Consider the following 27,090-nt stretch of genomic DNA (forward strand, 5'->3'; position numbering starts at 1 on the left):
CTTAAGAATAACTGTGTATTAATTACAGAATTAAACCAGTCATATTAAGTAGAACAGACAAAAAAACTACTAAGAGGGATGATGTTAAGTTGTTCATTAACAGTCAGGGCTATGCTGATCAAGTCACCGTTTCCCATAGTGTCCATTTCACTTCAACAGGTTTCCTTTTTGGTGTTCAGTCAGTTGTCACCGATCAGGGAGAACATATGGTATTTGTCCCTTTGGGACTGGCTTATTTCACTCAGCATGATGTGTTCCAGATTCCAAAATTTTGTTGCAAATGGACGGATTTGATAGTTTTTGGCTGCAGTATAGTATTCTATAGAGAACATGTCCCATAATTTCTTTATCCAGTCTACCGTTGATGGGCATTTAGGTTGGTTCCAGGTCTTAGCTATTGTGAATTGAGCTGCAATAAACATTAGGGTGCAGACCGCTTTTTTGTTTGCCAATTTCATTTCCTTTGGGTAAATTCCAAGGAGTGGGATGGCTGGGTCGAACGGTAGGGTTATCTTCAGGTTTCTGAGGAATCTCCAGACTGACTTCCATAGTGGCTGACCAGTTTGCATTCCCACCAACAGTGGGTTAGTTTCCCTTTTTCCCCACATCCTCGCCAGCATCTGTTGTTGGTAGATTTCTGCATGTGAGCCATTCTAACCAGAGTGAGGTGTAACCTCATTGTGCTTTTGATTTGCATTTCCCTGATTGCTAATGACCTTGAACATTTTTTCATGTGCCTGTTGGCCATTTGGATTTCCTCTTTTGAAAAATGTCTATTGAGGTCCTTGGCCCATCTCTTAATTGGGTTGTTGGTTTTGTTTTTGTGGAGTTTCTTGATCTCTTTGTAGATTCTGGTTATTAACCCTTTATCTGTTGCATAGTTTGCAAATATTGTTTCCCATTCTGTCGGTTGTCTCTTCACTCTCCTGACTGTTTCTTTTGCAGTACAGAAACTTCTCAATTTGATGCAATCCCAATAGTTGATGTTGGCTTTGACTGCCTGTGCCTCCCGGGTCTTTTCCAGAAATTCTTTGCCTGTGCCAATATCTTGAAGGGTTTCTCCAATGTTCTCCAGTAACTTGATGGTGTCAGGTCATAGATTTAGGTCTTTAATACATGTTTTTTCAAATGAAGAGATGAAGTGTGGGAGCTCCCATCAGAAGAGCATTCTGACAGATAGCTCTTAGTCAGCATTTTTTATTAGAGGGTAAAAGCAATTATACAAGCCTGCAAGCACACAGGCAGAGCCATACATTATCCAAAGCCTACCATGAACAGGAAAAATTAAACCCTACGTTCTGGGACAAGAGACAGCAAGCTGATCTCTATCATGCAATACAAGGATCTGGAATTTTATTTGATTCTTGAGCTCCCCAAACCAGTATTCACCATTGGTTACAGATTCCCCACCCTGCTGCCTTCTGCTGCTGTATTCTGTTGGGGCGGTGTGCCCTCACCCAACCTGCATAGGCAGAGACCGAACTGCAGCTATGTTCTATTACTGGGGAGTGTGCTCCCCTGAGAACATATAGGCAGTATCCTTTACATTGATCTTGTTTTTTGCAACTATGCTGAATTCTCCTAAGAGTAATAATGGCCTCTTGGTAGATTCTTTTGCTTCCCTGAATATGAAGTTATTATGTAATCTGTAAGCAGAGAAAACTTGACTTCCTCTTATCCAAACCAAATACCTCTTATTTCTTTTTCTTACCTAATGACTCTGACTAAAACATCTGGAACTATGTTGAATAAATGGTAAGAGTGGACATACTTTTCTCTTTCTATATCCTAGTGGAAGTGATTCCAGCTTTTCCCTTTTCAAAATGATGTTGACTCTGATTTTCATATTTTGCCTTTATTGTGTTGAGTATATTCCTTCTATAACTAATTTTTAAAGTTGTCTTTGGTCATGAAATGATGTTGTATTTTATTGGCTGTTTTATTAACTCTCTATTGATATAATAATATAATTTTTTCACTTTATTCTGCTGACCTAATGAATCATATTTATTGACTTGCACATGTGGACCATCTGCATCCACTGGTAAATCCCACTTTTTTTCTTTGAAAGTCAGTTACACAGAGAGAGGAGAGGCAGAAAGAGAGAGGTCTTCCATCAGCTGGTTCACTCCCCAGTTGGCCACAACAGTGGGAGGTGTGCTGATCCGAAGCCAGGAGACAGGAGATTCTTCCAGGTCTCCTTGAGGGTGCAGGGCCCCAAGTACTTGGACCATCTTCCACTGCTTTTCCGGGCCATAGTACAGAGCTGGAGTGGAAGTGGTGCAGCTGGGACTCAAACAGGCGCCCAAATGTGATGCCGGCACTGTAGGCAGTGGCTTTACCCATTACGCCACAGCACCAGCCACCTGATTCAATCTTAATTTTGATTGTTGGCCTGTTCACATTTTTGTCCCTTGACTAAATTTTGGTAGATTATATATGTGTCAAAATTTACTCATTTCTGCTAGATTTTCCAATTTGTTTGCATTAAGTAGTTCATAACAGTTTCTACTGATTATTTGTATTTCTCGGTATCAGTTGCAATGTCTCCTTTTTCAATTCTTATTTTATTGCTATGAGTGTTCTCTATTTTTTGTTAGGCAGGCTAATGGCTCATCACCTTTGTTTATCTTATCTAAAAACCAATTATTCATTTCATTAATCTTTTGTATTGTTTTTAATTTCTATTTTGTTTGCATTTCTCTAATTTTTATTATTTCTTTCCTTCTAACTAATTTTGGGTTTGCTTTGTCCTTATGTTTCAAGGTCTTTTAGATGTATCATTAGATTATTTATTTGATACATTTTCATTTTTTATGTAGGCACTTGGGTATTAAATTCTTACAATTTCACAAAGAGTGACACATTTCAAGAGGATAATCCATCTGTGAGAAAAGAATAAGAAAGAGAGCCTTCTCCAGTTTAATTTTCCTACTTATTGCATAGAGGGTAATTCTTTAATTGAATATATAAAAGGGGTGGAGTTTAGGTGGATTTTGTGCATGTAATATCCTCTAAGAAGATTTTCACAGTGTCTCCACATAAAGGTTGGTGTACACATGCTCATCATGGCATCTTCATCATAGAAGAGATTTAGGTGCACCATGGGAAGGTACGTGTGCTTAACTGACATGAAAGTTTACGGAGTTAGGGGTACAGGACTATAGACAAAAACTGTGGGAAATTCTCAGCTTATTTATTCTCTGATTTATTCCCTGCTTATCCCTCACCAACATCACACATATAAAAACCCACAAATTATACAATTTTTACTTTTAAAATTTATAGGACGTGAGCAAATTTCATGTATTTCAAATATATAGATTTAGTAGCATAGTGATACTTCCCACCCTCATCTCCTTTCCACTAATGCTCCAATCTTTCCCCCTCCTTCCTTTAATATTATTTTAATTTTTACAATGACATACTTTCAGTTTATTTTATAATCATAAAATTAACCTTCCACAAAGTAAATAATTCAACAAAATGTAAGGAAGAAAACCACAATTCTTCAACAGTAGAGACAAGGGCTCTAAACAATAAAAATTCTCACAATGTCAATTCTGCTCATGTACTTTATACTTTTTGTACTCTATTAGTTACCACAGATAAGGGAAATCATATGGTATTTATCTTTTGTGATTGGTTTATTTCACGAAGTATGATGGTTTCCAGTTGTGTCCATTTTGTTGCAAAAGACAGGAAGACAGAATTTCGTTCTTTTTTACAGTTGAGTAATATTCCATAGAAAACATATATGTCATATTTTCTTTATCCAGTCATTGGTTGATGGGCAATTGAGTTGATTCCATATATTAGCTAGTGTGAACTGAGCTGCAATAACCATGAGGGTACAGATAACTTTTTCAAATGCTGATTTCCTTTTAATAAATTCCCAGGAGTGGGATGGCTGGATCATAGAGTAGATCTATTTTCAGATTTTTGAGGATCTCCATACGGTCTTTGCTAGTTTACATTCCCACCGGCAGTGGATTAAGGTACCTTTCCCCCCACATCCTCATCAGCATTTAATGATTGTTGATTTCTGCACGAGAGTCATTCTAATTGAGGTGAGGTTAAACCTCATAGTGGTTTTGACTTGCATTTCCCTGATGGCTAGTGATGCTGAGCATTTTTATCGTGTATCTGTTTGCCATTTGAATGGCTCCTTTTGAAAAATGCCTGATCAATCCTTTGCCCATTTCTTAACTGGATTGTTTGTTTTGTTGTTGAATTTCTTGAGCTCTTTATAGATTTTGGATATTAATATTTACCTTTGAGTGTTTTCTTTGCCATACAGAGGTTTCTTAGCTTGGTGCAATCCCACTTACGATTTTTTGCCTTGATTACCTGTGCTTCTGTGATCTTTTCAAAGAATTCTTTGCCTATGCTAATGTCTTTCTGAGTTTCTTCAGTGTTCTCCTGTAGTAATTTAAGGATCTGATTTCATACTTCTGGACACAGATATCCCATCTTCCCAGCACCTTTTGTTGATTTGCCAGGGCAAATCAATCAGGTTCTCTCAAATGAGTCATTGTCATTGCCTCTCAGAGTACATGTAAGCAGGAAGCTGGAGCCAGGATTCTAAGCCAGGCACTTAAATATGAGAAGAAGTTGTTCCAGGTGGCATCTCAACTGCTCACCAGAATATTGTAAAGTCCAAAAATACATCATATCTTGAAGTCTTCACATTAGAATTACTAAATCAGCCAGTGTTAAGTGAGTGATAAACCCAAATGTGCAGCTGTTTTGTTAATTTTGAACGAATAAGATGCTTGTACAAATAATATAGAAAAATAATTCTTCAAAATCAAAACTAGATTGAAAATAAAATTCTGACTATCACATTACTGGGGTGTTAATCAGTACATTAGTGCCCCAAAAGGAGAAAGAAGAGAAAAAACGGACGTTGAATCTTTGGTTTAATTCATGCCCAATGGTGGTATCAGAGACTGATAGCAATGGTCTGGAATATATTCAGAAAACATATTGTGCAGGAAGAAAGTCCCTTTGCCACTTCAAGAAGTTTACACATCAGACACCCTACACTCCATATCCATCAATATATTTTTTATTTTTAAAATTTATGTGAAGAAAGGGAGGGAAGGAGTGAGAGAGAAAAGAAATTGAGAGAAAAAAAATCTCTAACTCACTGGTTCACTCTTCAATTGCCTGCAAAACTGTACCATAATTTCTTTACCCAGTTTGATTCCATATCTTAGCTATTGTACTTGAGCTGTTATAAATGTGGAGGCACAGATAATTCTTTCATATGTTGGTTTCAGTTTCTTTGGGTAAATTCCCAGGAGTGGAATGTCTGAGTCATATGGTAGCTCTATTTTCAGATTTCTGTGGAATCTCCACATTGTCCTCCATAATGGTTGTACAAGTTTACATTCCCAACAACATCCTCCCCAGCATTCGATGTGTTTTGATTTTTTTCTTTTTTTATTTATTTTTTTAAAACTTTTATTTAATGAATATAAATTTCCAAAGTACAGCTTATGGATTACAATGGCTTCCCTCCCATAACGTCCCTCCCACCCGCAACCCTCCCCTTTCCCACTCCCTCTCCCCTTCCATTCACATCAAGATTCATTTTCGTTTCACTTTATATACAGAAGATCGGTTTAGCATACATTAAGTAAAGATTTCAACAGTTTGCTCCCACACAGAAACATAAAATGAAAAATACTGTTTGAGTACTAGTTATAGCATTAAATCTCAATGTACAGCACACTAAGGACAGAGATCCTACATGAAGAGTAAGTGCACAGTGACTCCTGTTGTTGACTTTACCAATTGACACTCTTGTTTATGGCATCAGTAATCACTAGGCTCTTGTCATGAGCTGCCAAGGCCATGGAAGCCCCCTGAGTTCACTGACTCTGATAATTTTTAGACAAGGCCATGGTCAAAGTGGAAGTTCTCTCCTCCCTTCAGAGAAAGGTATCTCCTTCTTTGATGACCCGTTCTTTCCACTGGGATCTCACTCACGGAGATCTTTCATTTAGTTTTTTTTTCCAGAGTGTCTTGGTTTTCCATGCCTGAAATAGTCTCATGGGCTTTTCAGCCAGATCAGAACGCCTTTAGGGCTGATTCTGAGGCAAGAGTGCTGTTTAGGACATCTGCCATTCTATGGGTCTGCTGTGTATCTCACTTCCCATGTTGGATCACTCTCCCCTTTATTTATTCCATCGGTTAGTGCTAGCAGGTACTAGACTTGTTTATGTGCTCCCTTTGACTCTTGGTCCTTTCATTATGATCAATTGTGAACTGAAATTGATCACTTGGACTAGTGAGATGGCATTGGTACATGCCACCTTGATGGGATTGAATTGGAATCCCCTGGTATGTTTCTAACTCTACCGTTTGAGATAAATCAGCTTGAGCATGTCCCGAATTGCACATCTCTTCCCTCTCTTATTCCCACTCTTATATTTAACAGTGATCACTTTTCAGTTAAGTTTCAGCACTTAAGGATAATTGTGTATTGATTACAGAATTAAACCAGTAGTATTAAGTAGAACAAACAAAAAAAAATACTAAGAGGGATAACATATCAAGTTGCTCATCAACAGTCAGGGTGAGGGCTGATCAAGTCACCGTTTCTCATAGTGTTCATTTCACTTTAACAGGTTTCCTTTTTGGTGCTCAGTTAGTGGTCACCTATCAAGGAGAACATATGGTATTTGTCCCTTTGGGATTGGCTTATTTCACTCAGCATAATGTTTTCCAAATTCCTGACAGGGATCACTTTTCAGTGAAAATTTAAACACCTAAGAATAATTGTGTGTTAAATACAGAGTTCAACCGATAGTACTAGAACAAAAAATCTAAAATGGAAAAAGTATTACATTGTACATCAACCGTCAGGACAAGAGTGATCAAGTCGCTGTTTCTCATAGTGTCCATTTCATTTCAACAAGTTTCCCCTTTGGTGCTCAGTTAGTTGTCACCGATCAGGGAGAACATATCATATCTGTCCGTTTGGTACTGGCTTAATTCACTCAGCATAATGTTTTAAATTTCCTCCATCTTGTTGCAAATGACCGGGTTTCGTTGTTTTTGACTGCTGTATAGTATTCTATAGAGTACATGTCCCATAATTTCTTTATCCAGTCTACTGTTGATGGGCATTTAGGTTGGTTCCAGGTCTTAGCTGTTGTGAATTGAGCTGCAATAAACATTGAGGTACAGACAGCTCTTTTATTTGCCAATTTAATTTCTTTTGTGTAAGTTCCGAGGAGTGGGATGGCTGTGTTGTATGGTAGGGTTATATTCAGGTTTCTGAGGAATCTCCAAACTGACTTCCATAGTGGCTTCACCAGTTTGCATTCCCACCAACAGTGGGTTAGTGTACCTTTTTCCCCACATCCTCTCCAGCATCTATTGTTGGTAGATTTGTGTATGTGAGCCATTCTAACTGGGGTGAGGTGAAACCTCATTGTGGTTTTGATTTGCATTTCCCTGATTGCTAGTGATCTTGAACATTTTCTCATGTGTCTGTTGGCCATTTGGATTTCCTCTTTTGAAAAATGTCTATTGAGGTCCTTGGCCCATCTCTTAAGTGGGTTGTTGGTTTTGATGTTGTGGAGTTTCTTGATTTCTTATGGATTCTGGTTATCAACCCTTTATCTGTTGCATAGTTTGCAAATATTGTTTCCCATTCTGTCGGTTGTCTCTTCACTTTTCTGACTGTTTCTTTTGCAGTACAGAAACTTCTCAATTTGATACAATCCCAAATGTTAATTTTGGCTTTGAATGCCTGTGCTTCTGGGGTCTTTTCCAAAAAGTCATTGCCAGTTCCTATATCTTGCAGGGTTTTTCCAAAGTTTTCTAATAATTTGGTGGTGTCAGGTCTTAGATTTAAGTCTTTAATCCATGTTGAGTGGATTTTTGTGTAAGGTGAAAGGTAGGGGTCTTGCTTCACAGTTCTGCACGTGAAAATCCAATTTTCCCAAAACCATTTATTGAATAGACTGTCCTTACTCCAGGGATTGGTTTTGGATCCTTGATCAAATATGAGTTGGCTGTAGATGTTTGGGTTGATTTCTGGTGTTTCTATTCTGTTCCATTGGTCTATCCATCTGTTTCTGTACCAGTACCATGCTGTTTTGATTACAACTGCCCTGTAGTATGTCCTGAAATCTGGTATTGTGATGCCTCCGGCTTTGTTTTTGTTGTACAAGATTGCTTTAGCTATTCGAGGTCTCCTTTGTCTCCATATAAATTTCAGCATCATTTTTTCCAGATCTGAGAAGAAGGTCTTCAGTATCTTGATTGGTATTGCATTGAATGTATAAATTGCTTTTGGGAGAATGGACATTTTGATGATATTGATTCTTCCAACCCATGAGCATGGAAGATTCTTCCATTTCTTGGTATCCTCTTCTATTTCTTTCTTTAAGGTTTTGTAATTTTCATCGTAGAGATCTTTAACGTCCTTGGTTAAGTTTATTCCAAGGTATTTGATTGTTTTTGTAGCTATTGTGAAGGGGATTGCTCTTAGAAGTTCTTCCTCAGCCATGGTATTGCCTGTGTATACAAAGGCTGTTGATTTTTGTGCATTGATTTTATACCCTGCTACTTTGCCAAACTCTTCTATGAGTTCCAATAGTCTCTTAGTAAAGTTCTTTGGATCCCCTAAATAAAGAATCATATCATCTGCAAAGAGGGATAGATTGAAATCTTCCTTCCCAATTTGTATCCCTTTAATTTCTTTGTCTTGCCTAATAGCTCTGGCTAAAACTTCTAGAACTATATTGAATAGCAGTGGTGAGAGTGGGCATCCCTGTCTGGTACCGGATCTCAGTGGAAATGCTTCCAGCTTTTCCCCATTCAATAGGATGTTGGCTGTGGGTTTTTCATAGATTGCTTTGATTGTATTGAGGAATGTTCCTTCCAAACCCAGTTTGCTTAGAGTTTTCATCATTTAAGGGTGTTGAATTTTATCAAATGCTTTCTCGGCGTCTATTGAGATAATCATATGTTTTTTCTTCTGAAGTTTGTTAATGTGGTATATCACGTTGATTGTTTTGCGCACATTAAACCATCCCTGCATACCAGGGATAAATCCCCCTTTTCTGGGTGGATGATCTTTCTGATGTGTTGTTGCATTCTATTGGCCAGAATTTTACTGAGGATTTTTGCATCTATGTTCTTCAGGGATATTGGTCTGCAATTCTCTTTCTATGCTGCATCTTTTTCTGGCTTAGAAAATTAAGGTGATGCTGGCTTCATAGGAAGAATTTGGGAGGATTCCCTCTTTTTCGATTGTTCTGAATAGTTTGAGAAGAATTGGAGTCAGTTCTTCTTTAAATGTCTGGTAGAATTCAGCAGTGAATCCATCTGGTCCTGGGCTTTTCTTTGTTGGGAGGGCCTTTATTACTGTTTCAATTTCTGTCTCAGTTATGTGTCTGTTTAGGTTTTCGATGTCTTCCTGCTTCAATTTACATAGGTTGCATGTGTCCAGGAATCTATCCATTTCTGATAGGTTTCCCTGTTTGCTGGCATACAAGTCCTTGTAGTAATTTCTGATGTTTCTTTTTATTTCTGTGGTGTCTGTTGTTACGTTTCCTTTTTCATCTCTGATTGTATTGATTTGGGTCTTTTCTCTTTTTAGTTAGTTGGGCCAATGGGGTGTCAATTTTGTTTGTTTTTTCAAAAAACCAGCTCCTCGTTTGGCTTATTTTATTTTTTTATTTATTTTTTATTTTTTGACAGGCAGAGTGGACAGTGAGAGAGAGAGACAGAGAGAAAGGTCTTCCTTTGCCGTTGGTTCACCCTCCAATGGCCGCCGCGGCCGGCGCGCTGCGGCCGGTGCACCGCGCTGATCCGATGGCAGGAGCCAGGAGCCAGGAGCCAGGTGCTTTTCCTGGTCTCCCATGGGGTGCAGGGCCCAAGCACCTGGGCCATCCTCCACTGCACTCCCTGGCCACAGCAGAGAGCTGGCCTGGAAAAGGGGCAACCGGGACAGAATGCGGCACCCTAATCGGGACTAGAACCCCGTGTGCCGGCGCCGCTAGGCGGAGGATTAGCCTAGTGAGCCGAGCGCCGGCCCGGGTTATGTTTTGTAATTTTTTTTGATTCAATCCTGTTGATTTCTTCTCTGATTTTAATTATTTCTCTTCTCCTACTAGATTTGGGTCTGGTTTGCTGTAGGTTTTCTAAATCCTTGAGGTGAATTGAAAGCTCATCTATTTGGTACCTTTCCAATTTCTTGATGTAGGCACCTATTGATATCAACTTTCCTCCTAACACTGCTTTTGCTGCGTCCCATAAGTTTTGGTATGTTGTGCTGTTATCCTCATTTACTTCCCGAAAATTTTTGATTTCTCTTTTGATTTCTTCTATGACCCATTGTTCATTCAGGAGCACGTTGTTCAATCTCCATGTGTTGCGTATGCTCTAGGGATTCCTGAGTTGCTAATTTCCAACTTCATTCCTTTATGGTCTGAGAAGCTGCATGGTATGATTCTAATTCTTTTGAATTTGCTGAGACTTGCTTTATGTCCTAGTATGTGGTCAATCCTAGAGAAGGTTCCATGTACTGCTGAGAAGAATGTAAAATCTTTAGCTGTAGGATTGAAAGTTCTGTATATATCTGTTAGATCCATTTGGGCTATAGTGTCGTTTAAATCTACTGTCTCCTTGTTGATCTTCTGTCCTGTTGATCTGTCTATTTCTGAGAGTGGAGTATTAAAGTCCCCCAGTACTATTGTATTGGGGTCTAAGTCTCCCTCTAAGTCCCTTAACAAATCTTTTAGATAAACCGGTGCCCTGTAATTAGGTGCATATACATTGATAATTGTTATATCTTCCTGTTGAATTGATCCCTTAATCATTATATAGCGTCCCTCATGTCTCTCTTAACAGTTTTTGTGGTAAAGTTTATGTTGTCAGATATTAAGATGTCTTCGCCCGCTCTTTTTTCATTTCTGTTGGCATGGTATATCTTTTTCCAGCCTTTCACTTTCAGTCTGTATGGATCTTTGTTGGAAAGGTGTGTTTCTTGTAAGCAGCAAATAGATGGGTTGTTTTCCTTAAGCCAACCAGCCAATCAGTGTCTTTTAACTGGACAGTTCAGGCCATTGGCGTTCAATTTGACTAATGATAAGTGGTAACTTTGCCCTGCCATTTGCCTTAGGTAAGTTCTAATATATGCTTTGAATTCCCTGTGATCTTTTTTTTTTCATTTTTTTAACTTTTATTTAATGAATATAAATTTCCAAAGTACGATTTATGGATTACAATGGCTTCCCCCACATAACGTCCCTCCCACCCACTACCCTCCCCTTCCCCACTCCCTCTCCCTTTCCATTCACATCAAGATTCATTTTCGATTATCTTAATATACAGAAGATCAGCTTAGTATACATTAAGTAAGGATTTCAACAGTTTGCTCCCACACAGAAACATAAAGTGAAAAATAATAGATGATTTTTTTAAATGATGATGAAATCAGATCAGACCTATTGTCATGTTTAATCCCAGTGAGAGTCAAGTTGGGAATTGATAATTTCTTTTTTTTTTTTTTTACAGAGTATCAGTTTAGTATACATTAAGTAAAGATTTCAACCGTTTGCACCCCCATAGAAACACAAAGTGAAGTATATTGTTTGAGTACTCGTTATAGCATTAAATCTCAATACACAGCACATTAAGGGCAGAGATCCTACATGAGGATTAAGTGCACAGTGACTCCTGTTGTTGACTTTACCAATTGACACTCCTGTCTATGGCATCAGTAGTCTCCTTATGCTCCAGTCATGAGTTTCCAAGGCTATGGAAGCCCTCTGAGTTCTCCAATTCTTATCTTGTTTAGACAAGGTCATAGTCAAAGTGGAGGTTCTCTCCTCCCTTAAGAGAAAGGTACCTCCTTCTTTGAAGACCTGTTCTTTCCACTGGGATCTCACTCGCAGAGATCTTTTGCCAGAGTGTCTTGGCTTTCCATGCCTGAAATACTCTCATGGGCTTTTCAGCCAGATCCAAAAGCCTTTAGGGCTGATTCTGAGGCCAGAGTGCTATTTAGGACATCTGCCATTCTATGAGTCTGCTGAGTATCTCGCTTCCCATGTTGGATCACTCTCCCCTTTATTTATTCCATCGGTTAGTGTTAGCAGGTACTAGACTTGTTTATGTGCTCCCTTTGACTCTTAGTCCTTTCATTATGATCAATTGTGAACTGAAATTGATCACTTGGACTAGTGAGATGGCATTGGTACATGCCACCTCGATGGGATTGAATTGGTATCCCCTGGTATGTTTCTAACTCTACCATTTGGGGCAAGTCAGCTTGAGCATGTCCCAAATTATACATCTCTTCCCTCTCTTATTCCCACTCTTATGTTTAACAGGGATCACATTTCAGTTAATTTTTAACACTTAATAACTGAGTGAAAGAAGCCAGTCCCAAAGGGACAAATACCATATGTTCTCCCTGATTGGTGACAACTGACTGAACACCAAAAAGGAAACCTGTTGAAGTGAAATGGACACTATGGGAAATGGTGACTTGATCAGCATAGCCCTGACTGTTAATGAACAACTTAATACATTATCCCTCTTAGTAGTTTTTTTTGTCTGTTCTACTTAATATGACTGGTTTAATTCTGTAATTAATACACAGTTTTTCTTAAGTGTTGAAATTTAACTGAAATGTGATCCCTGTGATCTTTTGCTGTGAGATTTCCTTCCTTTACCTTCTTTCATATTGATGACCGTGTTTCTGTGTTTCTGTGTGCAACACCTCTTTAAGCATCTTTTGCAGGGCTGGATGAGTGCCAGAAAGTCTTTCAATCTCTGTTTGTTATGAAAAGTCTTTATTTCACCTTCATTCACAAATGAGGGCTTTGCAGGATATAATATTCTGGGCTGGCAGTTTTTCTCTCTTAGTACCTCGGCTATATCTCGCCATTCCCTCCTAGCTTGTAGGGTTTCTGATGATGAGTCTGCTGTGAGTCTAATTGCAGATCCTCTGAGAGTAATCTGACGTTTCTCTCTTGCACATTTTAGGATCTTTTCTTTATGTTTCACTGTAGTGAGTTTAATTACAACGTGTCGTGGTGAGGATCTCTTTTGGTCGTGTTTATTAGGGGTTCTATGAGCTTCCTGTACTAGGATGTCTCTGTCCTTCTCCAAACCTGGGAAATTTTCTGCTAATATCTCACTAAAAAGGCCTTCTAATCCTTTCTCCCTCTCCATGTCTTCAGGAACACCTAGAACCTGAATGTTTGTTTTTTTAATAGTATCCTGAAGATTCCTGACAATATGTTTTAGATTTCTAATTTCCTCGTCTTTTCTTTGGTCTGAATGTATCCTTTCCTGTTCTCTGTCTTCTAAGTCTGATATTCTCTCTTCTGCTTCACCCATTCTGTTTGTAAGGCTCTCTATTGTGTTTGTCATTTGATCTATTGAGTTCTTCACTTCATTATGATTTCTCGTCACTATCACAGTTTCCTGTTGTACTAGTTGTTTCATTTCATTTTGATTCCTCCTTAGTATTTCATTTTCATGAGAGAGATTTTCTATCTTGTCCATTAAGGATTTCTGTAGTTCAACAATTTGTTTTTGAGAACTTCTTAATGTTCTCATCAATTTTTTGAGATCTGCTTCTTGCATTTCTTCTATCTCATCATCTTCATAATGTTGAATTGGGGTGTCTTTTTCATTTGGGGGCGTCATGGTGACTTCCTTGTTTTTATTACCTCGGTTTTTGCGTTTGTTATTTGGCATATTGGAGATATTTTGTTTCTTCACTGTGGTGCTTTTTCTTGTTATACTATGACTCTAGATTAAGTGGACTGTTTTTGATGGAGCCTTAGGGCTTGAGATGGGTGTGGCCTGAGAGCTCTGTTTGGTGTTCCAAAGGTGACACTCCCAGGTTAGGCATGGTAGACCTCTCTCTCTCTCTCTCTCTCTCTCTCTCTCTCTTTTTTTATTCAAAAGGGAAGTAATTCCACACAGCTGAACGAAGTTGGAGGTAGTTAGCAGGCAAATGATATACCCATAGGAGCCAGAGATCAGAAGCTCTTTCCCAAAGACCACACAAAGAATCTGTTCTTCCCTCAGAGTGGGCTCTAATTCTCCTTCAGTCTCCCACTGGGTTGCCAAAGTTATGGAATTGTAGCGTCTCTGGAGAGTACTCATGTGAATTCTGTGAGTTCTCTCCCCCACTGTCTCTTTTTTCACAGTCTCAGTTCAGTAGCACCACAAATTTACTGGATCCTAATTTCCTGTTTATTCACCCCACCCAGAGTCCGGTTTTTCTGCTAGGCTCAGGGCCGGTGCAGACCTGGGGTCACTCTGCTTATGACGTATGTCCAAGATGGCGCCTGCTCTTTGTCTTGCTCGCCTTTGAGAGGTGAGTGGAGAGAGAGAAACCGGTGTCTGTATCAGTCACTTTTTTTTTTCTCTCTCTCTCTTTCTTCTAGTTAGCCTGGTGAACTTTTCCCCCTCGGGTCATTCCCTCTAGTCTCCTCTTTCCGCTTGCCTGCCGGTGTCTCGGGCTATTGAGGTTCGGCTCACCTCGTGTTCTGGCGCTGGTGTGTTGAGTCTGTTGCTGGTTTCCTGAACTCTGGGCTCCCACGCTCTCCACGCAGGTCCACTGTGAATCACGCATTCCGGAAGAGTTTCTTCTGCTGTTTCTTCCCCTACTCTTCCTTGAACCTGCAGTATCTCCACTTTTATTAAACTGTCTCTCCCCGGACTATCAGTGTGCTCCCTTCCTATTCCGCCATCTTGCCTCCTCCGTGTTTTGATTTTTGTATGATAGTCAGACGGAATGGAGAGAGGTGAAAGCTCTTTCTGGTTTTTATTTGTATTTCCCTGACTGCTAGTGGTCTTGAGCATTTTTTTATGTCTCTATTGGTCATTTGCAGCAATTCTTTCATGTCTTTCCATGGCTTGATAAACCCTCCAGTTTTCTTATTCATCAGTTTATTGGAGAATAATCTTTATTGTTTACATTTGGGGCATTTATTTAATTTTCTTTTAAATTTATTTTCTTTTTAAAATTTTATTTAAGTTATACAACTTTCATGTATTTCATGTATCCAGATTTAGGAACATAGTAACACTTTCCCCCAACCTCCCCTCTCATACTAAAATCTTTCATTCTTCTCTCCATCACATTTAGGGGCATTTATTAATAAAGCTGCTAGAAGCATTCTTGGCCAGCGCCGCAGCTCACTAGGCTAATTCTCTGCCTTGTGGCGCTGGCACACCGGGTTCTAGTCCTGGTCGGGGCGCCGGATTCTGTCCCGGTTGCCCCTCTTCCAGGCCAGCTCTCTGCTGTGGCCAGGGAGTGCATTGGAGTATGGCCCAAGTCCTTTGGCCCTGCACCCCATGGGAGACCAGGATAAGTACCTGGCTCCTGCCATCGGATCAGCGTGGTGAACCTGCCGCAGCACACCGGCCGCGGCAGCCATTGGAGGGTGAACCAACGGTAAAAGGAAGACCTTTCTTTCTGTCTCTCTTTCTCACTGTCCACTCGGCCTGTCAGAAAAAAAAAAAAAGCATTCTTATGTAGGTTTTTGTATGGATATAAATTTTTCCATCAGTTGAGTAAATACCTAATATTGTGACTATATTTAGTTTGATTTTTAAATTTTTTAAAATAAAAATATTGGGGCCTGTCCTGTGTTATAGTGGGTTAAATTGTTGGCTGCCATGCCAACATCCCATATGGGCACTGGTTTGAGTCTCAGCTGCTCCACTTCCAATTTAGCTCCCTGCTAATTGCCTGGATCATTAACAGAGGATGGCCCAAGTGCTTGGGCTCCAGCACTGGCAGGGGAGACCCAGAGGAATCTCCTGGATCTTGGCTTCGGACTCACTCAGCCTTAGGCATTGTGTCCAATTGCGGAGTGAACCAGTGGTTGGAAGATCTCTAACTCTCTGTCTCTTCTCTCTTTCTCTCTGTAACTCTGTTTTCAAGTAAAATAAATGAATCTTTAAATTTTTTTGAAAAATAAATAAAAATACTTATTGAATTCAAATGATTTTTAAAACATTAGGTGTCTACATGATTACTGAATATTATCTCCCTAACCTTCATACAGAAGAATTGTTTATATGAGAATGAAAAGTATGTTAATCCCATCAAATCAATTTATCACTTAATTTAATTATATATTACTTATTTAATTATAAAATAATATAATTTAATTAATTAATTAATGAGTTAATTTTAATAAATTAAATGTATGAAAAAATGAATATACTTTTGCAACCTTATTTTGGTTTTGTTTTTTGCCAAACTGTATTAGCTGTGTAAATTTAACCAAGAATCATTACTATATATATTATGTATTTATAATTATTATTATATTAACAATTTTTTAAAATGTACATTTTTTTTTTGACAGGCAGAGTTAGTGAGATTTTTTTATATTATTTTTTTGACAGGTAGAGTTATAGGCAGTGAGAGAGAGACAGAGAGAAAGGTCTTTCTTCCATTGATTCACCCCCGAGATGGCCTCTACAGCCGGCGTGCTGCACTGATCTGAAGCCAGGAGCCAGGTGCTTCCTCCTGGTCTCCCATGCAGGTGCAGGGCCCAAGCACTTGGGCCATCCTCCACTGTCTTCCAGGCCCACAGCAGAGAGCTGCACTGAAAGAGGAGCAACCGGGATAGAACCTTTGCCCCAACCGGGACTAGAACCCAGAGTACTGGTGCTGCAGGCGGAGGATTAGCCTAGTGAGCCGCGGTGCTGGACTAATGTGCACATTATTAAAACTAGGGTGTCTTCTCTCCTTTTGTTTTTGTTTTTACTTTTTATTTATTTTATTTAAAATTTTATGTATTTGTTTGAAAGGCAGTTATAAAGGCAGATGCAACGAGAGAGAGAAAGAGAGAAAGAGAGAAAGAGAGAAAGAGAGAGAGAGAGAGAGAGAAAGTCTTCCATTCACTGGTTCACTCTCCAGATGGCCACAAAGGCCGGCCAGAGCTGTGCGTATCTGAAGCCAAGAGCCAGGAGCTTCTTCCGGGTTTTCCACATGGGTGCAGGGGCCCAAGGACTTGAGCCATCTTCCACTGCTTTCCAGGCCACAGCAGAGAGCTGGATTGGAAGTAGAGCGTACAGGAGTCAAATCAGCGCCGATTTGGGATGCCAGCACTGCAGGCGGTAGCTTTAACCACTATGCCACAGCGCTGGCCCCTGTTTTTTTTTTTTTTTTTTTTTTTTTTTTTTGCCTCTACTTTTCCACTGTCCACCAAAAGCCTTTGATATATTAGTATTCCTTATGCTTGAATTAATCAGATGCTAATGATCATATAAATACTACTAAGAATTTAATAAAACATTGATTCAGCTAGACATTTTAAAATTTAAGTGTATGTACAAACAAGCTTTAATTCCCCCGCCACTTCATCTTCCTTGCTACCTACTTTTCTCCAGGGTCCTTCCCTGTTCTTCACTAATTGATCACTTTGGGGTGCTTCATTTAGAGCAAACTTCCTAGTAACAAAAAACTACTTGTTACTCCAGAGTAAACAAGTAGGTTGCTTGTGTATCTGATAGGTGAGATCATTTTCCTTCTCACAGTTCCCTGGACACTTTAGTATAAAAACTCTCAACAATGATAAAGCAAGTCTTTGGGACAGACTGAAAAAACTCCCAGCCCCTCAGTTAGATCAATGTCTTTTCAGTCTTTGGACACAGTAGACAGACTCAGTTAAGAGGTGCCAACTATTACCTTAGCCAATAGAAATCCTAAACATCACCCTACAATCCATCACAGATTGTTTTAAAAAAAGATACCAGTATATCACCTGGTCCCCACACCAAGGGTTTTGTGTGTGTGTGTGTGTGTGTGAGAGAGAGAGAGAGAGAGAGAGAGAGAGAGAGTGTGTGTGCATGCGTGAGGTAATGAGGATATGGTCTGAGTGCAAACAACGTTTTTGAAAATGAGACAAATTAAAATGGTTTGTGGCCTGAAGCAGGAAAATTAACATGAAGAAGAAGCAAAGAAAAGCCCCAGTTGCTTTGCTAAGTCTCAGTTTGTTTCCCTGGTCCTATTTTGCTGTTGTGGCATATTGGTTTTGCACAATGTGAGGTTTGATAAACTGTCTAGAATAAGAGCTCTGCTTGTTGACTCCTTTGATGGCAAGACCCATGTGTCTTGCAGAGCCCTAACATAATCTCCTCTCTCCTTTCTCCACAAGTAAGGGGACCATGACAAGAATGTGACTTTCAACATGTTATATTAACAAGTCCCTATAAAGGTAAGTGTCTTCCTTTGTTTTCAATCTTTTCTGGATGCTGAGAGGGTCTGAAAAGTCAAAATATGATTCTGTTTATGGTGCCAAGTTTAGACCGTATGTCAGCATAAAACTGGATCGTGAGTACTTTCAAGGCTTTAGGAAGCTATACTTTTTTTTGGTAGAAGGCACTTCAGTGTGTGTATAGTATGTGTGTGTGCGGGTGTGTGTACTCACACATATTCACACATGATCCCCGTTTTCTACAATTCTGAACAATGAGTATAGGCAGATGTTTTATTGAATGCCTTACACTCTGGTAGCTCTATTTCTACCTTCCACTCAGTGAAATTTCACTAAGTGTCTTCCTTTTATGTGTGAGGCACAGGGAGACATGAATACAAAGGGATTATATGCACATCTACCTAAAATAGTGCAGGCACTGGTGTGTGATAATTTAGTGATCATGAGCTTTCAAACCAGTGAGTTTTGATTCTGAGTCTTAGTTCTAGCATAATACTGAAGACATGACCTTGGTTTTAGGACTGTGTCACTGTAAGTTTTATTTCCATGCTCAATAAAATGAAACTTTTATATGAACAGTGCTACATAGGAATATCAAATTATGTAAATGTACTCAAAGCACTCTATACATTTCTAAGCCTGTAGTGTGCACTTCAGAAATGTAATTACTATTATTACTATTCATTTAGAGTAGTATTTAAGTATTAGATAATTGTAAGTAGTTAAAGAATAACATTTCATTTTAACTTTTACATATATGATATTTTGCATTTTTTAAGATAACTTTATGGGCTGGCCCCATGGTTCACTAGGTTAATCCTCTGCCTGCGGCCTTGGCATCCCATATGGGCGCCGGTTCTAGTCCCAGTTGCTCCTCTTCTAGTGCAGTTCTCTGCTGTGGCCTGGGAAAGCAGTGGAGGATGGCCCAAGTCTTTCAGCCTCTGCACCCGCATAGGAGACTGGGAGGAGGCACCTGGGTCCTGGCTTCAGATCGGAGCAGCTCCGGCCATTGTGGCCTCATGGGGAGTGAAGCAGCGGGAGGATGACCTTTCTCTCTGTCTCTCTCTCACACACTGTCTGTCAAATCAATAAATAAATAAAAAAATCTTTTAAAAAAGATAACTCATCTATAACACTATAGATGAGTAAATGAATACCCATAGGATTAAAGACCATGGCAGGTTTCCACAAGTAATTGATTGTTGAGTCAGTATTTAAAGAGAAATCCCTAGATCTCATGTTAAATATTCCTTTTAAAAAAAGATTCATTTCTTTATTGGAAAGGAAGAGTTATGGAGAGGCAGAGGCAGAGAGAGACAGAGACAGTGAGAGAGACAGCGAGGCGGGGGGAAGATCGTCCATCCTTTGGTTCACTCCCCAAATGACCATGACACTTGGAGCTGTGCCAATCTGAAACCGGGAGCCATGAGCTTCTTCTGGGTCTTGTATGCAGGTGCAGGGGCCCAAGGACCTGAGCCATCTTCTACTGCTTTCCCAGGTCATAACAGAGAGCTGGGTAGGAAGTAGAAGAGCTGGGTCTCAAACAGCGCCCACATGGGATGCCTGCACTTCAGGCGGCAGCTTTACCTGCTACGCCACAGCACTGACCACTCATATTAAATATTCTAAACTCTCCATCACAGCATTATTAAGGTATTCTAAATTAGTTAATACAAATAAGATTCTTTTAATAGATTAATTTATTTTTTTAAAGATTTGTTTATTTATTTGAAAGTCAGAGTTACACAGAGAGAGGAGAGGCAGAGAGAAGAGAGAGGTCTTCTATCGGATGGTTCATTCTCCAATTGGCCACAATGGCCAGAGCTGTGCCAATCCGAAGCCAGGAGCCAGAAACTTCTTCTGAGTCCCCCACGTGAGTGCAGGGGCCCAAGGACTTGGGGCATGTTCTACGGCTTTCCCAGGCCATAACAGAGAGCTGGATCATATGTAGAGCAGCCAGGTCCCAAACCAGCGGCCATATGGGATGCCGACACTTAAGGCCAGGGCGTTAACCCGCTGCCCCACAGCACTGGTCCCTAATTCATATTTGATTATGACAAGTATCATCTTCATTCATTCTTTTTTTTACCTTTATGAAATCACATATCAGTTAACTCCTTTTTAGCAACCTTTCTGAAATCATTGAGTACTTAACTCATTTTGTTTTTATTAATCCTCTTATTTTTGCAATTGAATCTTTCTTCTCATCTCAATCTCCCAGCGTAGAATAGATAGAGATTCTGTAAAGACGACATTGCCCAGTAGAAAATGAAAGGGGGTGTAAGTAGTAGCCCTGGGTTCTCTACTTCTATGTCATACTTGACATAGTATAGGAAAATTAGTCTGTTATAGATGAATATGTTAGTATCTTCTCTGTGTTCTTGTTTCATTATGAAGTTCAGTGGTCATGACTTTAAGGAATTAAAAGTAGATTTCTAAAGCTTTTACTATAATTGGGTCTTGTATTTAAAGACATAGTAACAAGACTTCCTCAACATATATGTTAAGCTTCCTTTCAGCAAAAATATGAACTACTTTGCAACAAAGAACATAGAAACCTACAGTCCTTGAGTGTTGAGTCACATGATGGCAAGACCTAAGTTCAGGCAGATGTCTGGGATTCAATCTCAAATGCTTACAGACATTAGAACGGTAAGGTGGACATGTGAAGTAGGCAGAGATGAAGGAGGATAAGAAGTGCGAGGAGTAGAAACTGGAGAGAAAAGTTTAATATTCATCTCCAGTTCATTAGTTTCTTGGTTGAACACCAGCTTTGAGATACCAGTTGCTTTTTCATAAATCCAAATAAAAAATATTTTATGTAGATTAAAACATAGGAGGGGTCCAGATTTCATTAGAAGACAATGTAATGGGATATTTAGATATATTTTTATCTGAATATACACTTGAAACTTGCCAGATATTTGGCAGTTGCTAGAAAATTAATACTGAAAAAAATAACATTTTCTGACTAATATACATTTCATCTCCGGACTCCAATCTTTGAGCAACTAGGAACTCAATCTTTCACTTATAAATTGGCTTTTGTGCAACATCCTTTCTGCAACCTTCTTGCCTCTTTTGAACCTCAAATTACCTCAGTCATTACCTCCTCCTCTGTCTTTTCTCATCCTCTACTTTTCATTTTTGATTTTCAATTTAGGTATAGATTATTCAAAATTATTCAACTTTATACTAAGTAAAATTCCCTTCCAAATTTACTCAGCTATTTTCCCTAAAGAAGCCAGCAGACTGTACAGAACATTGAAATACATTGAATGCACACCAGCACCCAGTTTTTACTATCTCATAATGCTGTTGTGTCTGAGCAATCGTGAGCCTGAGAAAGATTGTAAGTTGAGGACCTACACACCAGGATAGAGAAGATGCTATTGCAGGCAGGAAACCTGGGATTTACTAAGAAGTTCTTTTTCAACTCAGCATGATTCATGGAGGGGAAAATAAAATTTGGAAAGAACTGGATATTTCAAAGCTATTTAAAAGTCATGTATGCCTGTTTTGAAGTCAATAGTATGTAGAATTGCTGTTTAATAATGGAGAAACAACTGCAGAAGTCACAGAGGAATCAAAGGGAAATTTTTAATCACAGGTGCAGACATAACCTTTTGCCTTACTGACAGATTTGCCATCAACTTATATCAACCTTTTGATTTTATTCTTGATACTTTTATGTGCAATTTAAATTGAAAATAAATATCTAAATTCCTTTATTCTCTTACATGCTTATTTGAGATCTGTCACCTTATGTTTTTATTTTACTCAGAGCCATGCACAGTTGCTACCTCCAAAAAGATTCTTTCTGAGGGATCACAATGATTTGTGCATAATAACCAGTATCTTAAAATGTGTCACTCTCTGTCTTATAGTTGACACAACCATTAAACCATTAAAGAGACATCCTGTTGAGCTTTTAAGAAAAATTTAAAATAGTTTCTTAATGCCTAGATAATTCACTCAGAGTAACTTCCTCCACTGGAAAAAATGAAACAGGCATAAGAAAAAGAAGACAGAATTATGATGACTCATTTGGGAAACAGTAGTAATGTGTTTAGAAAACCATCCCTATAAACAGGAAAGGGTGCTTTGAGAATTCCTGCTCCCTCACTTCAAGAGGCCTCCAGGTAAAAGGGTTCAAAAGAGCAACTTGGAGACTTCAGAATTTTATAGTTCTTAGAGGCAAGGTAGGCCAGGCCCTCATCTTGCGCAAAGTCCAAGGGGAAATGCCAGCATCTGCTACACTGGGGAGCTAGCTAAGCCTGGGCTGCTGCAATTATTTTTAGGCAAAAGATGAAAGGTCTTCCATCCACTGGTCCACTCCCCAAATGGCCGCAACACTCAGAGCAGAGCTGAACCGAAGCCAGGAGTTCTTCTGGGTCTTCCATGTGCATCCAAGGGCCCAAACACTTGGGCTATCTTCTAAGGCTTTCCAAGGCCGTTGGCAGGGAGCTGGATCAGAAGTGGAGCAGCCAGACCTCAAACCAGTGCTGCAGGCTGGGGCTTTAATCCATTGTGCCACAATGCTGACTCCTGTTCTAAGTTTTTAATACTCATGATATCAGAATTCACATTAGTAAATGTAATTATTTTATAATTAAAATAATTGTAATACTTTGTTACCATAAAGGCAGTGCATCTACTAGTATTTTCATAAAATGGCAAGAGGAAGTACAATGGAAAAATGTTACAAAAACAAATTATAATAAAGATCATATCCAGGGCCCATGCTTGTCCAATAAATCCATTAAATGCATTCATTTTTCACATATCATCCTTATATCTTGTTACAGATGACATGGGATCTTCCTCAATGATAGGTGCTGAAGAGGAGATGGAAACAACCAATGATAGTGCAGGTGGATATTTCATCTTAGTGGGCTTCTCTGAACGACCCAAGTTGGAGGTGATCCTCTCCCTCTTTGTTTTGACATTCTACAGTGTAACCCTTGTGGGTAACATTGCCATCATCTTACTGTCAATCCTGGATGTTAGATTCCACACACCCATGTACTTCTTCCTCAGAAACCTCTCTGTGCTCGACCTCTGCTTCACCACCAGCATTGTGCCCCAGATGCTGGTGAACATGTGGGGAGGCAGCAAGAAGATTAGCTATGCTGGTTGCATGGTCCAGTACTGGGTGGCATTGGCACTTGGCTCCACTGAGTGTGTCCTCCTTGCAGTGATGGCAGTTGACCGTTATGTTGCAGTCTGCTGGCCTCTGCGCTATGCCTCCATCATGCACCCTACACTATGTTACTTCCTGGCAGCAGCTTCTTGGTCCTCTGGCTTTGCCAACTCGTTTCTGCAGTCCTCGATGGCCATGGTACTGCCTCGATGTGGAAATCGGCGTGTGGATCATTTCTTTTGTGAGCTGCTGATTATTGTGAAGCTGTCCTGTGTGGATACTGGCCCAACGGAGTCCAAAATGTTTATTGCTAGGCTAATCATCCTGGGCATGCCTGTTTCCATCATCCTGACTTCTTATGTGTGCATTGCCAAAGCAGTGCTGAAAATGCGTTCTGCAGAGGGCAGGAAAAAGGCATTTGGGACCTGTGCTTCCCACCTGATTGTGGTCTCACTTTTTTATGGAACCATTATGTTTTTGTATCTGCAACCAAAGGACAACTATTCACAGGACCAGAGCAAGGCACTGGCAGTACTCTACATGATCTTGGCACCCACTCTCAACCCCCTGATCTACACACTGAGAAACAAAGATGTGAAGAAAGCAATCAGGAAGGTGGTAGGGAAGGAGCAGGTTTAGGGAGGACAAGTGAGGCAATCACAGGAGACACAACAGTCTCTGCTTCCTTTAACTGCACTTGTTTCACTTTTCTTCTAGGTGGATTAGAATATCCACTATGTTCCCTGACTATTCCCAAGACTCCTTCAAGAAGGGAATTTATCAGAAGAACATTTAACCTTTTCTGAAAGAAACTTGTGGCCAGGGAATTTCTCACCAGCAAGCAAATCTGCATCCAACTATTAATGGATTTTAGTCTCAATGAACAATAATTTATTCAAATGCCATCAACAATATATAAAGTTGTTATAATAATGCTGATAATATTTTGCTGTATTTATTAAGTAGCTTTATGGCCATAGCAGATTCTATATCATCTCCGTATCTTCACATCACCACAATTAAAATGATAAGGTCTTTTGAATTTAGAGGATTTAGTCCATAACATACAATAGAATGCTCATATATCATTGAGAAACACATGTAAAACAAAAGCAAAGAATAGAGAATAATGAATAAACAAGGACTATATACCCTACCAGTAATTACGATTAGAAATGAAAAGAATCACATGACCATGACCATTCAGTTCAAAGCTATAGAATTTGTCAAATGTTTTATAGTATTGAACTTAGCTCCAGAAGAGATATTTTAACAATGGATATATTTGTGGGGGATGTAACAAGGTTTATAAATGTTGTGGTCATGAAAATGATAACTGATCACATAGTTTCAAATTCACATAGGCATTTCCAGGATGTGCTATTACTTTATGGCCCAATATAGGATGCAAGTTCACCCTAATTGCCTGAGACATAGCTCAGAGCCTTTGAGAACATATCCTTTCAAAGTGGAAGTGGTTGCATATCATGCTACTACATACAGTTATGATTTACAGGAAGCACTATTTTGTCCTTTTTAAATAATCACTCATTTGTTTAAAAATGAGTTTAACATTCTATAAATACCAAAAAATGTGGGTCAAATGAATGAGTTGTTTTGACAAAATGTCCATGTAAGAGCCAGTACATGGGTTGGACTGCCTCTGAAACAGCTTTGTGGTGTTATATGTATCATTTTATTAATATAGGATGGACATTTTGTATCGTAAGTGATTGAAGGCATAGATTGAATAAATAGCCTTATATATAATTTACCGCAGCTATCTCTATTCAACAAGATTTAAATAACCATACTGAAGCACAGCAATCTAGGATTACTTCAAATACAAATATTGGCTTAAAGGGAGAAAAAGACGTAACCTTTTTTTAAATCAGCTTTCCAATTAAAGAAATAATTCTCAACAAAGGTAAAAATTTGTCCCACAGTTCTTCCCCTACATTTGGCTATGTCTGTGGATATTTTGAGTTTTCTCAAGCTGGGAAGGACGTGTTAGTGGCATCTAGTAGGTGAAGACCAAGGACCAAGGATGCTGCTAAATATTGTTTTATCCACAAGATGGCACCATACATAAAGGATTGCATGAAAACGAGGTTTGTTAAGGAAACTCCGTGCTCTAGCAAAAGCATGAAGCCGTCAACCGCTGTATACTTGAAAGATTAGAGGAGGAAGTGGTACTACTAGAAATTAAGGGATAGAATCATTGGAAAGAACAACAACAAGCATGTCAGCTCAGCTCTGCTGCAGCCGCAGCTGCAGAAATGGTACTGCCTACTGCCTGAGGTGCCACAGAAGGTGAGTGTAAATGATAGTCTACTTTATCCTTTTGTTCTGCCCTCTGACTTCTTTGAGAGACAAAGAAATGTAGTCTTAAAGATCATTAATGCTTCTCCCCATTCCATATTCCATCCTGCCATAAAACTAAGTAGATTATAAGAAGAGCAGAATATGTATCTGAAGACAAATAAGGTCATGTAGAACTGAAACATTTTCATTTCACCCAGCATCCATTCAGTATAAATATTTACCTCTCCTGCAATGTCACCTTATAAAAAGGCAACACTTTGCCTCTCTCCAGCAGGAGGGGTACAGGTTTTGCCATTCACTGTGTCCATCTCAAGTCCATAAAATCCAGATAATACATCATCCTTTTCATATTTTCTAAGAGTAATTTCTCAAGATCTGATGGCTTATGAACAAAATTAAAAGTAATTGGTTTATACTGTTGAAATCTTTACTTAATGTATACTAAACTGATCTTCTGTATATAAAGAGAATCGAAAATGAATGTTGATGTGAATGGAAGGGGAGAGGGAGTGGGAAAGGGGAGGGTTGCGGGTGGGAGGGACGTTATGGGGGGAAGCCATTGTAATCCATAAGCTGTACTTTGGAAATTTATATTCATTAAATAAAAGTTAAAAAAAAAAGAAAAAAAAAGTAATTGGTTTATAAATCTGTGTGACTATATCTCTTGAATACAATAAGTTATATATTACATATAACAATTATAAATAACATGAAATGTTATAAATAATGTTATATATTATCAATTTATAGTGGATGTGCGCATATGTATTATGCATATTATATACATGCATATATATTATATGTAATAGCCAGGGTCTTTATTTCCAAAATGGGTCATAAGGCCACTGTATTGATTTCGGTCACATCATTCTTCTACAATTCTGTTTATGTTTCCTTTGCTTTCAATCACTACTGTGTGAATAGAACCAAACTTTAATTTCTAGAAATCATGAGGTCTTAGTGATTATGTCTTTGTTGGAATGGTATAATCTCCCCAAAACATTCAATATCAAACATGGCAGTACCATGACTACCTCCAGATAATTTGGTTGCTTTCCAACATAACTCTTTCTTATTGGCTTTGTGTGACAACAGGCCTATTTCCCTTGATAATTACAATTACTCACCTCAGAAAAGAAATTAGTACTCAACTAATTTTCAGTTCAGTAATGTCATGACATGAGGAACCCAGTAGGTGATTATAACCACATTATCATATCCTCTGATTGATATTTCTCCTTTAGGAACTAGGACCTCAAGAGCATGAGAGACCAAGGCTATATGGATGAGAAGAAAAACTTGAGTAGATTGTTACTGAAAGAGTTTAGTTACTGGACCCATGAATTCTAGCCTGAGCATCTAAGTGATTGCTCTAACCACCCCTATCTGAACCAT

The 27,090-nt window shown here is 39.0% G+C and overlaps 1 protein-coding gene across 1 annotated transcript; it reads left to right on the forward strand.

Annotated features, from left to right (window-relative positions):
• Positions 1–23,076: 23,076 nt before the first annotated feature.
• On the forward strand, positions 23,077–24,009 carry LOC100352335 (olfactory receptor 2Y1B-like). Its single transcript, XM_051853901.3, has one exon. It carries the CDS (start codon positions 23,077–23,079, stop codon positions 24,007–24,009), a length of 933 nt encoding a protein of 310 aa, XP_051709861.3.
• The last annotated feature ends 3,081 nt before the right edge of the window (positions 24,010–27,090 follow it).

Source organism: Oryctolagus cuniculus, chromosome 14, assembly GCF_051225735.1.
Source record: "Oryctolagus cuniculus isolate XC-2025 breed Fujian yellow rabbit chromosome 14, ASM5122573v1, whole genome shotgun sequence".
Classification (NCBI taxonomy): domain Eukaryota; kingdom Metazoa; phylum Chordata; class Mammalia; order Lagomorpha; family Leporidae; genus Oryctolagus; species Oryctolagus cuniculus.

Bases quoted from the DNA above. Each gene is read 5' to 3' on its own strand.
- LOC100352335 (XM_051853901.3), top strand. From the start codon at position 23,077: ATGGAAACAACCAATGATAGTGCAGGTGGATATTTCATCTTAGTGGGC.